General features: G+C 45.5%; 1 protein-coding gene across 2 annotated transcripts in view; it reads left to right on the top strand.

Moving 5' to 3' along the window:
* Positions 1-6,967: 6,967 nt before the first annotated feature.
* Positions 6,968-14,408, top strand: part of LOC138999855 (zinc finger protein 665-like) — a 29,931-nt gene continuing 22,490 nt past the window's right edge. For both annotated transcript variants that reach the window (XM_070402070.1, XM_070402069.1), the window contains exons 1-2: positions 6,968-7,199; positions 7,807-7,933. In XM_070402070.1, the coding sequence (XP_070258171.1) occupies positions 7,185-7,199; positions 7,807-7,933 (142 nt within the window). In that variant the 5' untranslated portion in view covers positions 6,968-7,184. The remainder of the gene's footprint in view (positions 7,200-7,806; positions 7,934-14,408) is intronic.

The raw sequence follows: 14,408 nt of genomic DNA, 5'->3' as shown, positions 1-14,408 counted from the left end.
CAGTGAGTTTGGGACGGCCCCTGTGAGGTCGGGACAGACCCGGTGAGGTCGGGACGGCCCCAGTGAGGTTGGGATGGCCCCGGTGAGGCTGAAACGGCCCTGGTGAGGTCGGGATAACTCCGGTGAGGATGGGATGGCCCTGGTGAGGTCGGACGGACCCAGTGAGGCCGAAATGGCCCCAGTGAGTTAGGGATAGCCCCAATGAGGTCGGGATGGCCCCGGTGAGGTCGGGATGGCCCCAGAGAGGTTGGGACAGCCCTGGTGAGGTTGAAACAGATAATGGGGACCAGTATAGACTGATGAACAGGGGTAGATGCAGAGGCAGAGCAGCATTGAATAGACTGTCAAACTACAGTGGGAAGCCTAGGGAGGGTGTTTTGGGGGGGGGGTTAAGAGATCAACCGAAGGACTTATATGCATGCATATAAGAATAACCAATGGAGCCGAAACTGGTTTGGCTCAGTGGATAGAGCGTCGGCCTGCGGACTGAAAGGTCCCAGGTTCGATTCCGGTCAAGGGCATGTACCTGGGTTGCAGGCACATCCCCAGTGGGAGATGTGCAGGAGGCAGCTGATCGATGTTTCTCTCTCATTGATGTTGCTAACTCTCTCTCTCTCTCTCCCTTCCTCTCTGTAGAAAATCAATAAAATATATTAAAAAAAAAAAAAAAAAGAATAACCAATGGACACAAGACACTAGGTGTAGGGGAGGCCGGGGGAATGTCAAAGGGGGGGAGGGGAAGGAGACATATGTAATACTCTTTATAATACTTCAAGAAATAAAAATTATAAAAACAAATAAAAAAGAAAATCAATAAGCCTCTACTCAGGCTAACCAAACAAAAGAGAAAGAACACAAATTACTAAAATCAGAAATGAGAGCAGGGTAATCATGACAGATACCATGCAAATTAAGAGGATAATAAAAGAATGGTATGAATAACACTATGGACACAAGTTTGATAATCCAGATTAAATGGACAAATGCCATTTGAAATCTACCATAGGACTGAGGCAGTAGTGGTGACAGAAGTGGAAGCTGGCTCATTGGGCCTGACAGACCCAATTGTACTTTGCCCATTCACCTCATCATGGGGGGTGGGTCTAATCTTATGTGGGGGCTCTCTGATGTTTAGAAAAAAATGTGATGGTAACTGGCATCACCCTTATGTAGAGTTAAAGACTAGCCAGGGGAAAAAAAACAGATGCTCCTTCTACATGCTCAACATACAATAAAATGCTTTTGCTACTTTGAAAGAGGACTTGTGAATTGATTAGGAGTAATATTGAAGGAAGTTCTTTTGATTTAGATGTAATCCTAAAAAAAAAAAAAAAACAAACAAACAAAAAAAAACGGGAATATTGCAATAGCAGTGACATTGTTGTGCCCAGGATGCTGAATTGGCATGAACTCTGCAGGTGGAGAGAGGACACGTTTCCCAGGCTGCACTGCTGGCTGAACTCAGAAAAATTAATTCTATTTCTTTCATTTCTCATTTCCTGTTGCTCTCTTGTTTTTCACTTTGTCTTCTACGCTGCCATTCTTTTTGCAGTGCTATGCCCACAGCATATAAAGCTCTTTCTCTCCCACATCAGCCATTGAAGCCCCTGTAACTTCCACACAATAGTTGGGAATTCATAATGCAATGACTGACATACCACAATTTGGCATCTGTGTACTTTGTAATTGGAATGATTTTTCTTGTCTTCATTTTCATTGGAAAGAAACCTTAATAATTTCTCAGTGTTATCCCATGAACTTCTTTATTGGGATGAAATTAACTCATGTTAAACAGGTTTTATTCCCATTCTTTATATATATTTTTAGTTTTATTTATTTAATATACTTCATTGATTTCAGAGAGGAAGGGAGAGAGAAAGATAGAAACATCAATGATGAGAGAATCATTGATTGGCTGTCCTCCTGTACGTCCCCTACTGAGGCGGGGGAATTGAGCCTGCAAACCCAGGCATGTGCCCTTGGCCGTAATCGAACCTGGGACTCTTTAGTCTACAGATGGATGCTCTATCCACTGAGCCAAACAGGCTAGGGTTCTGTTCTCTCTTGAATGTAGTAGCCTAATGTTCCTCATTTTTTCTAGAGGAAACCCAGAGACCATGGCAGCTTTGCAGTAGAAACCTTTTCTGCTTTTGGATGCAAAGTTATTTCGTATACTCACAGCCTGACCAGAGATTTCAACATTTTATTTTCATGGCACACGTGAACTAAATACTGAAACTCAGTGGTCCACCAAAATATATAATTTGTCAATCTGCTAAAAAAAAAAGTCTGATTTTGATCCATACACACCATACAGCTATTACTGTGTTTGCTGTTGTCACTTATTTTATTTGATAATCTATGGGTAATGTAGTCTTTGTTCTTGACTAAGCAGTCACTAATTGTTTTTAAAACAATTTTAAAGTTGTTTTAAAAATTCTTGCAGCACACCAGTTTGCCCGTGTGACACTCCTGATGAAAATTGCAGCTGGCCCTAAGGTTTGGCTGAGTGAATAAATAGGGCGTGGGCCTGCAGACTGAAGGTTCCCAGGTTTGATTCAGGTCGGGCATGTACCTGGGTTGCGGGCACATCCCCACTGGGGTGTGTGCAGGAGGCAGCTGATTGATGTTTCTCTCATTGATGTTTCTAACTCTCCCTTCCTCTCTGTAAAACATCAATAAAATATATTTTCAAAAAAGAAAAGAACATCGCAGCTGTAAACATAAAATCCATCTTGTCTAATGTGTCATTTAAGACCACTTTTTCCTTACTGATTTATTTCTCTGGGAGATCTATTCATTGATGTCAATGGGAAGTCAAAGTCCCCTCCTATGATTGTATTAATTAACTTGAAAATACTGCCCTTTCCCTCCCCCTGCCTCACTGAGGATTTATGACCCAGGCAAATCAGAGGCAGAAAGTTTCTGGTTTCAAACCCAATCTGCCCACCTTTCGAATTCTCTGTGACTTCACTGTAAGAATGTGTTCCCGGCTTGTGAAGATCCTGGGAAAGACCCCTCCCTGGGACACCTGCAGCTGGAGGGCAGACCAGCCATAGCTCTAAGCACAGCCTCTGGGAGCTGGGAAACTTCTGTGTGAATTCCAGGTTCCTCCTCCCTATTTATGCTTTTGCCACAGCTGCCATTTACTCGCTAGCACCCTAGTAAAGGAACAGCCCCTCTATCTGGGGTGCCTTGTGCCATCAGAGGGCACCTGGCCCTTTCCTCCCTTTAAAGAAGTAAAATAAACGCCCTCCCTCTGCTTCTGTCTCTTCTCTTTCTTGTGAATCCTTTCGCAGCCGCCTCACCAGCCAAAACCTTAAGAATGGCTTGGGAATCTCCACCAGGAAGGGCTGTGCTGTGGACAGCGGTTCTCAATCTGTGGGTCACGACCCCTTTGGCGGTCGATCCACCCTTTCACAGGGGTCGCCTAGACCATCCTGCATATCAGATATTTACATTATGATTCATCTCAGTAGCAGCATTACAGTTATGAGGTAGCAACGAAAATAATTTTATGGTTGGGTCACAACACGAGGAAGAGTTGTTTTTTTCTTGTTTACATATTTTATTGATTTTTAACAGAGAGAAAGGGAGAGGGATACAGAGCCAAAAACATCAAGGAGTGAGAATCACCGACCAGCCGCCTCCTGCACACCTCCCACCGGGGATGTGCCCGCAACCAAGGTACATGCCCTTGCCGGAATCGAACCCGGGACCCTTCAGTCCGCAGGCCGACACTCTATCCACCGAACCAAACCGGTTTTGGCGAGGAAGAGTACTTAAAGGGCCAGAAGGTTGAGAACCCCTGCTGTGGGAAGAGGTACAGGGACCCGGGGCTGCCCCCTCGCTCCTGCCCCGCCCTCCCTCCCTCTGTCCCTGCACAGGCCTGGCCGCCGGGCTCGGCCCCGCCCCCATCGCGGAGTCGCTCAGCTCCGGCTCTGGCCCCGCCCACCCCGCAGGGAGGCGCATGCGCACTTCCTTGCAGACGCGGAAGCGGCCGTGGAAGGGAAGGTGGCGGTTCCCCCTGAGGAGGGTGTTTGTCTTTAAAGCTGACGCTCCCCGTCCCCCTCCCCGCAGGGAAGGCTGAGGGCGCTGCCGGCGCTGAAGTCCGTGTTGGGGTCCCCGCCCCGGAGCCTCTCTCAGCGGTGAGTCCGCGTCCCGGGAGGCTGCGCGGAGCGGCCGCCACGTTCCTTTGGGAGGAAACGGAGGCCCCGGCCCGGGGTCTCTCCGCCTGTGGCTGTGGCCACCGCCTGCCGCGCCGTTTTCCCCGCTGAAAACCGTTCCCGGGGCCGCCGGTGCTCCCCGCGGGGCTGAGAGTCTGGGTCAGGGGGTTCCCGCCCTTGGCGCCCCTCCCCCCGCCCGGCGCTTTCCGCCCAAAGAGCCCGGATGGCTCCCGGCCCGGGGGTCCGCACCCCCCTCTTAGGCCCACCCCCATTTAATAAGGGATCTGCCTGCCCGGGGAGCACAGTGTCCATGGGGGGCTCAGGGGGGAGGAGGCGGTGTCCCCTGAAGAGGCGACCTGCCCGCAGGGAGGGGCTTTGTGGGCGCGGTGACTGCGGGGGGCGGGGGCCCAGGCTGGGGGGTCAGGAGAGGGAGTGAGAGACAGACACGTGGGCGGGAGGAAGGGCAGCGAGGGGTCCACAGAGGGGCCCATAGGGGTGTGGGGGGGACTGGACAGGACGGTAGGAGGGAGGGGGTCACTCGGGAAAGTGGCCTGAGGAGGAAGGAAGTGGAGACACAGGGAGGAGGGGGAGCCCAGAGAGAGGAAGCGGGGCTGAGAGGGAGGGGGTCCTGGGGAGCAGAAGTGGGGCCCGCACAGGAGGAGGCACTTGAGACAGAGACACTGGTTCAGAGAAGAGTTGGGGAGCGAGTGCAGGACAGAAAGGGGGCCTCAGGGATGAGGGGGCAGAGGGAGCAGCCCTGAGCCAGCAGCTGTGGGAGCGGGACAGACGGGAACAGGCAGCAGAGGGGCCGTGGGCGTGGGGAGGGGAAGACGCAGACGTGTGTGGAGATGGAGCCTCAGAGACCAGGAGAAAGAGCCCCTGAAGGGAAGGAGGTTTCAGGAGTTTCATGGTCCAGGTGTAGGACAGACAGAAAAGGTGGGGGAAGCAGGGGAGAGTGGGGGACACAGGAAAGGACCACAGTGGAGAGAAAGGGAGCAGGAGACAGAGACAGATCCACAGACAGAAATACATGTAGTGGGAGGAGGGGAACCCTGATCTGGGTGAGGGGTGAGCTGATGGGATGTGGATGGTTAAATTTGATATATTGGCTTGTGGCTCTATATGCTTAATTTAATAACTAAATTGTTTAAACAGATTTGAATGAGAATTACAAATCTCCAGTTCATAAGGCTTGCAAGTTGTATAAATCTTAGCTTCCATTTGCAACCTGTATTCACACAGAGGGAGAGACTGATATGTTCCTGATGGGCCCCTTGTCGTTTTCTGGGAAGGATGGTAAGAAGGAGGTGACCTGGGACAAGAACTGACTGAGTCTGCCCCCACATGATGCTTTATCAAGGAATATTAGATGCATCGATCTTTTTTTCTGATTCATGTGTTTGCTTTTTCTATCTCTGATATTTAATTCATGGAACTGGTCATTAACTTCTAAAATCACCTTGGTGACATCTCACACTCACCTCTTATAATTTTTTTCTTAATATAAGTATTTTCCACCTTTTTCAAGCTTTAAACCTAGAAATAATTACAGTAAGCCCTAACTGTTTTGGCTCAGTTGATAGAGCATCGGCCTGCAGACTCGGGGCTCCCAGGTTCGATTCTGGTCAAGGGCATGTTCCTTGGTTGCAGGCACATACCCAGTGGGGAGTGTGCAGGAGGGAGCTGATCGATGTTTCTCTCTCATCGATGTTTCTTACTATCTCTCTCCCTTCCTCTCTGTAAAGAATCAATAACATATATTTTTTAAAAAAAAGAAATAATTACATTAAAAAGAAACAACCCTGTTTGTTTTTGGTTTTCAATATATTGTGTGTAGTTAAGATTCTGAGCTCTGCATCCTTTCTACGTCTGTCATACTTTGAGGCATCCATTGGCACTTAGTAACATGAGGCGATTTCAGTGTGCACTTGGTAAGGATGTCAGTGATCTTTTAAAAAAAATATGTATTTTTATTGATTTCAGAGAGAAGAAGGGATAGGGAGAGAGAGGTTGAAACCTCAATAAGAGAGAATCACTGATTACCTGCCTCCTGCACGCCCCCTCCTGGGGATGGAGCCCCAAACCCTTGCATGTGCCCTTGACCAGAATTGAACCTCAGACCCTTCACTCTGAAGGCCTACAATCTCGCCTTTGAGTGAAACCTGATAGAGCACAATGTCAATGATCTCAGCAGTCAGAAGCTAGTTCTGTGAGTTGGTCCAATGTTGAGCAGCTCTTTCCTTCCCTTCATGCATTTTGTTGAATTAGTGTCTGAGCCACAAAGGAGCTGTTTCCCTAAGTCCCTCTTGTCCATTCTCTGAAACTATTGAAACTAGTTACTGGATTGAACTGGAACTTCGTTCCCACAGAGCCCCTCTATTCATGGTGAAGTCATTTGCTGAGCATATTTCAATAGCTAACTTTCCCCAAAGGCTTTAGCATGAAGATCTATTCTCCATAATTTCCTGGGACAAGAGGAAGGAAATCTACCTGGGGAACCTGCAGGTGTACAACTTCCCGCTTCACCCCCTCCCGTACCCCAGCGGTCTCAGGGGTGCTGGGTCTGATGTCTGGTACCCAGCGCTACTGAAAACAGCTCTGGGGGAGCCTTGCAGGCCCCAGGAGAGAACTAGTTAAAGTGCCCTGTCATGGGCCCCAGTGCCGGTTTTTACAGGGGAGGTGAGGGGTGTTGTGTTGCGTTTGGGCGTGGAGCCGAGCAGTACATGCTCTCATTGCTGTAGGAGTTTGTGGAATTCTTTGGAAGGACAGATACATGAAGATGGAAAAAAAAACACCTCACAGAGTGGTCTCCATGTAGGAGCTCATTGTTCCTCACTCTCTCCTGTGACAAAGGACAAGAGGGGTGGCCTTTTCCTCATTTTCAGGTCCTTCTGACTGTGAGTGTGAGCTGTGCTGATTAAGAGGCTGTGCGATCTCCTTTGAAGGCACATTCTGTGACTCCTCAACATATTGTCACCTGAGGAAACAACCCAGACCCCCGATCAGGACCAGGATCAAATGGCTGCTTCTCAGGTAAAAGAATGGTCCTGTCTCAGAGGCTATGTTTCCTTTTCCTTGAACATCTGTTGATATATTTCTCGTTCCCTTCCCACGCCTGTGTCCCATCTGCCCCTGTTACACTCTGTCCTGTTACCCACAGCTGGATGACTCAGTGCTGCTTCTCCTTCTGCTCCATCATCCCTAAACCCCCTTTCTGTGCCTGCACGCGCTCTTCCCACTTCTTCTCTGAACCAGTCTCCCCTTCTTTTGCCCCCACTTCTGTTCACCAGAACCCCTCTTCCACTCAGCTCCCCTTCATCTCTCTAGGGCTCTTTCCTCTCCACATTTCTCTACTTCTGATGTTCTTGTTTTTCCAGGTCGTTTTTCTTATTTCTTTCCTTTTTTCTTATGATAGTCAGTGTCAGCAGTTTCTATATTTCCCTCTTTCTTTTTAAAAATATGTTTTATTGATTTCAGAATGGAAAGGAGAGGGAGAGACAGATAAAAACATCAGTGATCAGAGACTATCATTGATCAGCTGCCTCCTGCACACCACCCACTGGGGATCCAGTATGAAACCTGGAGTGTGACATTATGAACTGTTCTTGTGACCTCTTGGTAAATATCTCTTTTCTTTCAGGGACCGCTGACCTTCAGGGATGTGGCCATAGATTTCTCTCAGGAGGAGTGGGAATGCCTGGACCCAGCTCAGCGGAAATTGTACCTGGATGTGATGTTGGAGAACTATAGCAACCTGGTCTCCGTGGGTGAGGATGACTTCCTTCCTGAGTTCCTACTTCATCCACAGGGTTTCGTTTCCTTTATTATTTAACATCTCTGATGGGGCTTCTGCTTTCTATGGTAGATTCTTGCTTTCAAGGGACAAATTAGGCACTAGCTGATTTGGCTCATATGATAGATTACTAGCCTGCAGACTGAAAGGTCCCCGTTTAATTCTGGTCAAGGCCAATGCCTTGGGTTGTTGGCTCACTCCATTTTTATTTTTTAAGATTTAGTTGATTTCTGGGAGGAAGGGAGAGTGAGAGAGACATAAAAACTTCAGCTGGGCATTGACTGATTTTTGTGTGTGTGCCCTGACCATATGGGTGGGTATAACTTCTTGAATTCGTGTTCTCTGTATAAATCGTCAGATATGGAATCATTGTGTTACCTGGTACTTGTTTGTAAATATTGGAAAACCGTCCATTGTGTTTTGTTAGTGGCTGCACCAGTGTTTTTATAATCTTGCTGACAGTGTATGAATGTTCTCATTTTTCCACTTCATTGGTAATACTTGTTGTTTTTTGATTTATGGATGATTGGCATCCTGTTAGGTATTTGGTGGTATTTCATGGTGGTGTCCATTTGCATTTCTCTGATGATGAATGAGCTGAACATAATTTAATAAGTCTATTGCGCATTTTTATGTCCTGTTTGGGAAATGTATATTGAGGTCCCCTGCCCATGTTTTTTAATACGTTTTATTGAGTTTTTACAGAGATGAAGGGAGGGGGATAGTTAGAAACATTTATGGGAAACATCAATCAGCTGTCTCCTGCACACCTCCTACTGGGGATGTGCCCACAACCAAAGTATATGCCCTTGACTAGAATCGAACCTGAGACCTTTCAGTCTGCAGGCCAGCGCTCCATCCTGTGAGCCAAACCAGTTAGGGCCCCTGCCCATTTTTCTTTCTTTTTTTTTTTTTTTTTTAATGTATTTTATTGATTTTTTACAGAGAGAAAGGGAGGGAGATAGAGAGTCAGAAACATCGATGAGAGAGAAACATCGATCAGCCGCCTCCTGCACATCTCCTACTGGGGATGTGCCCGCAGCCCAGGTACATGCCCTTGACCGGAATTGAACCTGGAACCTTTCAGTCCGCAGGCCGACTCTCTATCCACTGAGCCAAACCGGTTTCGGCCCATTTTGCAATCATACTGTCTTGTTGATGTTAAGTTGGTGTGAGTGCCTTATATATATGGGGTCTTTAGTTTTTGAGGGTGTAACATTGCTGGGCTTTTGTTGCTGTTGTTACTTGGTGTTTTCTTTGGTATGCCAAACTTATTTTTCTGTAGTCTCATTTCCTTATTTTTTAGCTTCTTTGTTATGCCTAGGAAGATACATCCAAACCAGTATTTTTAAGAGTGATTTCAGGCAAGGTTCATTGACTCTGCTTTCTTCTGTGTTTTCATGGTGCAGATCTTCTATTTTATTTTATTTTATTTTTTTATTTTTATTTTTTATATATATTTTTATTGATTTTTTACAGAGAGGAAGGGAGAGAGATAGAGAGTTAGAAACATCGATGAGAGAGAAACATCCATCAGCTGCCTCCTGTACATCTCCCACTGGGGATGTGCCCGCAACCCAGGCACATGCCCTTGACCGGAATCGAACCCGGGACCCCTCAGTCCACAGGCCGACGCTCTATCCACTGAGCCAAACCGGTTTCGGGATTATTTTATTTTATTTTTTCAGATCTTCTATTTTAATTGTTAATTCATGCTGAGTTCATTTTGGTTCATGGCCTATGAACAGGGTCTAGTTTTAGTATTTTTCCATATATCTGTCCCAGTTTTCTCTCACTACTTGTTGAAGAATCTGTCTTTACCTATTGTGTATTCTTGCCTTATGCCTTATAGATTAGTTAACCATATTGCTTTGGACATTTTGAAAATTGTGTTACTTCTTTTTCATGTTGACTTGCAGAAGGTCTCTATATATTATAGATATTAAGTACTTATTAGATCATATGCTTTGCAGACAGTTTTTCTCATTTCACAGCTTGTATTTTGAATGCACTGAAAATTTGCTTTATTGTGAAGTCATTTTTTATATGGGATGTAATGCCTTTTTACTATTTTCTTTTGTTTTCCTTTCCATTTAGTGCTATAATAAAAAATTAAATATCATAAAAACTTTTCTCTATGACCTAGCCCTATTGGCTCAGTGGATAGAGCAGTGATTCCTATAGTGGGCAGTACTGCCCCCTGGTGGGTGCTGCAGCCATCCAGGGGGGCAGTGATGGCCACAGGTGCATTTGTTTTAACTTTTTTGTATTACCTTTCTATTCTGAGTTCAATAAATAGTTTCATAATTTCAAACTTCAATGTTTCTAATTGATGCCTTTCTTTACTATATTTTATGAAAAAGGTAGAAACATTAATACATATGTCTTTCTGTTTAATTGCTATTAAAATTTTTTAAAAATTAATTTCCAGGGGGTGCTGAGTAATATTTTTTCTGGAAAGGGGGCGGTAGGACAAATAAGTTTGGGAACCACTGGGATAGAGTGTCAACCTGTGGACTGAAGAGTCCTGGGTTCAATTCCAATCAAGGTTGCATGAGCAGGTTGCAGGCTCCTTCCCAGTAGGGGCCATGCAGGAGACAGCCAATCAATGAATCTCTTAATGTTTCTCTCTCTCTCTCTCTCTCTCTCTCCTCCCTTCCTCTCTGAAATCAATAAAAATGTATTTTAGTCATAACCGGTTTGGCTCAGTGGATAGAGCGTTGGCCTGTGGACTGAAGGGTCCCAGGTTCAATTCTGGTCAAGGGCACGTACTTTGGTTGCGGGCACATCCCCAGTAGGAGGTGTGCAGGAGGCAACTGATCGATGTTTCTCTCTCATCGATGATTCTAACTCTCTATTCCTCTCCCTTCCTCTCTGTAAGAAATCAATAAAATATATTTTTCAAAAATGTATTTTAAAACAAAAACAAAAACTTTTCTATAACTCCTCTTTTAATAGATTGAACTTTATTAGCTTTATGTTTCAATTATTCATTTACGTTTAATATTTGTGTATGGTGTTTAATAACAGTCCAGCTTCACTCATTCCTTTACACGTAGACATCTATGTATCTCAATACTGTTTGTATATGTGAGAATATCCTTTACTTCTTTGGTGGTATTGTTATATTGTAAATCAGCGATCTAGACAGAAGATGCCTTAATCAATTAGTGAGCGAAATTTTGGAGCCTTCATTACACTAGCGGTGTCAGAGGAGTAGCCTCCCGAATATGAGCAAAAACGTGGAGGAAAGTTTCCCTTTTTATATCTTTCCAGCCCTTTGTTTCCCAAATATGGGTTTTTCCTCACCTTCTGTAGGCTTTACAAAGAGCTCTACGTAAGTTATTTTTTCAAGCAGCTTGTAACCTTGAGCACAGTACATTTCAGAAAACTAACACACACATGGCAGAAGCGGCAACAGAGCAGCTTGCAAGGTCATATAGTTGAACTTATTTTCCCTATTACTCAAGCAAGCAAGCGTTTACAGAAGCCAAAATAGTGCAGTTAAAATTTCAAATAGCAGTTTTTACAGAATAGAGATATGGTAGCAAGATGGAGTGCCTATGTGTTATTACCCACTGGTTTTATGTTCATGAGTACATCATTGACTCTTGTGGGTCATTGTTGGGAAGGGGCTTGATAATATTAATTCTTTGTTGAATGAAGTTAGTAAACCAGTTTATAAGATAGGGGCCCAGAATGAGGGCAAGGAGTAATAACGTTAAAAGTTCTATAGCGCCGGAAAGGAGTTTAGTTGGCCAAGGGGACCAACTGATGTGTCTGTGGTTAGGAGTATACCTCCCCAGTCGGGTTCAGTAAGGATTTCCCTAGTGATACTATTCCTGAGTTCCCAAATCCACCTTTGAGATGGCTTATGGGGATTGTTAACCCGTTTAGCTAGAAAATTATTTTTTCCTTTTGCTAGTCCTATAAAGAGAATTGTAAGCAGAACACACGTGAAAGTTTTATCTTTAGAGTGTCCAAAGAGGCCTGGACTCTCTATTTTGCCTGTGCTGCTTTAAGCCAGGTGTGATGAAGCCACGTTGGGATCCCGTCGACCTTGACTGCCCTGAGGGTGGTCAGGATGACAGTGGTAAGGCCCTTTCCCGGTAGGAGTCAGTTCTTGGGTGGTAAATTTCTTTACCTAAACTGAGTCACCAGGTTGGAAGGGATGGACCGGATCAGAAGTTTGTACAGGCAGAGCATCTCGGACATGCTTCTGAACTGCTTTCTGGGTGGACTGTAAAGCCTGTAAGGACTTGAGTAAAGATTGGTTATGGATTTCAGCTTTTCTTTCTTTCCGAAGTCTTAGGAGTATTGGAGGGGGTCTCCCAAACATAATTTCATATGGGGAGAACCCCACTTGGTATGGGGTGCACCTTGCCCTGAGTAGGGCAAAGAGAAGGTGGCTCAGTTTTCACCGGTTTCTGAGGTAAATTTGGTGAGGACCTCTTTTAAGGTCCTATTCATGTGCACTACCTGCCAAGAGCTTTGGGGCCAGTAGGCCCCATGTAGTTTCCAATTAATATTTAATGTCTTTGCTATGTATTGTGAAATTTTGGCTATGAAAGCGGGTCTATGGTCCGATCCTAAAGTTACAGGTAAGCCAAGCCAAACCTGGGGACTATTTTCAAGAGTAACTTTTGAGTTATAATGGTGGTAGTTTCTGTCCTAGTCGGGTAAGCTTCAACCTATCCTGAGAAGGTGTTTATGAAAACTAGGAGATATTTTTTTTTTTTCTTTTCTTTTTTTTTTTTTTTAAATCTTTATTGTTCAGATTATTACATTTGTTCCTCTTTTTCCCCCCCATAACTCCCCTCCTTCCAGCTCCCACCCCACCCTCCACCCTCACTCCCCACCCACTGAGTTCATCCATAGGTGCATGAGTTTTGTCCAGTCACTTCCCGCATCTCCCACACCCCTTTTCCCCCAAGAATAGTCAGTCCATTCCCTTTCTATGTCCCTGATTCATTATAGTCACCAGTTCATTCTGTACATCAGGTTATTTATTCACTTGATTCTTAGATTCATTTGTTGATAGATGCATATTTGTTGTTCATAATTTGTATCTTTACCTTTTTCTTCTTCTTCCTCTTCTTAAAGGATACCTTTCAGCATTTCATATAATACTGGTTTGGCGGTGATGAACTCCTTTAGTTTTTCCTTATCTGTGAAGCTCTTTATCTGACCTTCAATTCTGAATGATAGCTTTGCTGGATAAAGTAATCTTGGTTGTAGGTTCTTGGTATTCAGCACTTTGAATATTTCTTGCCATTCCCTTCTGGCCTGCAAAGTTTCTGTTGAGAAATCAGCTGACAGTCGTATGGGTATTCCCTTGTAGGTAATTGAGCCTCTTTCTCTTGCTGCTTTTAAGATTCTCTCTTTGTCTTTTGCTCTTGGCATTTTAATGATGATGTGTCTTGGTGTGGTCCTCTTTGGATTCCTTTTGTTTGGGGTTCTCTGCGCTTCTTGGACCTGTAAGTCCATTTCTTTCTCCAGGTGGGGGAAGTTTTCTGCCATTATTTCTTGAAATAGGTTTTCAATATCTTGCTGTCTCTCATCTTCTGGCACTCCAATGACTCTGATATTAGTCCGCTTAAAGCTGTCCCAGAGGCTCCTTACACTATCTTCACACTTTCGGATTCTTTTTTCATTTTGCTTTTCCAATTGGGTGTTTTTTGTCGAATCTTTGGTTTGATTCTTGTGCTCCTCTGGTGTGCTATTGGGTATAATATTCTTTATTTCAGTCCGTGTATGCTTACTTTCTAATTTCTTTATCGTAGCATCGAGGGTCTCATTAGTTTTCGTGAGGCTCTGCACAAATTTATGGCAAGCCCTCAAAATTGCGATTCTTAGCTCCATCTCCTCCATTTCTGTCATGTTTTTTTGTCTCCGCATCTTTTATGCTTTCTTGGTGCACCCCCTTGTGGTCTCTGTGCGCAGTCTTGTTCTAGCCAAGCCTTAATTGTTGTAGTTAACACTAGAGGGATTTGACCACCAGGCCGACTGGCTGTGGAAATCAGCTGTGGGAAAACTTCAGTCCTCAGGGGAGGCGCTAGTCCAGCCCTTGCCTGAGGCGGTCGGCAAATGGCTGTGCGCAGGGTTTGGGCGGGGCGGGCTCAACAGGGCGGGGGGGAGGGAGCAGCTATGGCCGCTCTCAGTCCGTCCCCAGGGGCTCTGCCTCTCTGTCCCAGCAATCGCTGCAAACCTTGGAGGGGCCGTAGCCAGACAGTCCCGCTTCTCCCGTTTGAGTCTGGGTCCCTAGAGACTCGCCCGGATCTGTAGCCCAGAGTCTGAGACTCACTCCTGATTGAAAACGACAATCGCGCCCTCAGCCGCCAGCCCGCTTTGCGCGCGCACCCTCACCACCGCACCGCCGTACCTTTAAATTTTCCACACTGCGCCTCCGCTGAGCGTCGGAATGCTGTTGTTTTTGCTTCTAGTTGAAG

Source organism: Myotis yumanensis, unplaced genomic scaffold, assembly GCF_028538775.1.
Source record: "Myotis yumanensis isolate MYYU_CA2020_CCGP unplaced genomic scaffold, mMyoYum1.0.hap1 SCAF_23, whole genome shotgun sequence".
In the NCBI taxonomy this organism is placed as follows: domain Eukaryota; kingdom Metazoa; phylum Chordata; class Mammalia; order Chiroptera; family Vespertilionidae; genus Myotis; species Myotis yumanensis.
This window is presented reverse-complemented; position numbering and strand designations above follow the sequence as displayed.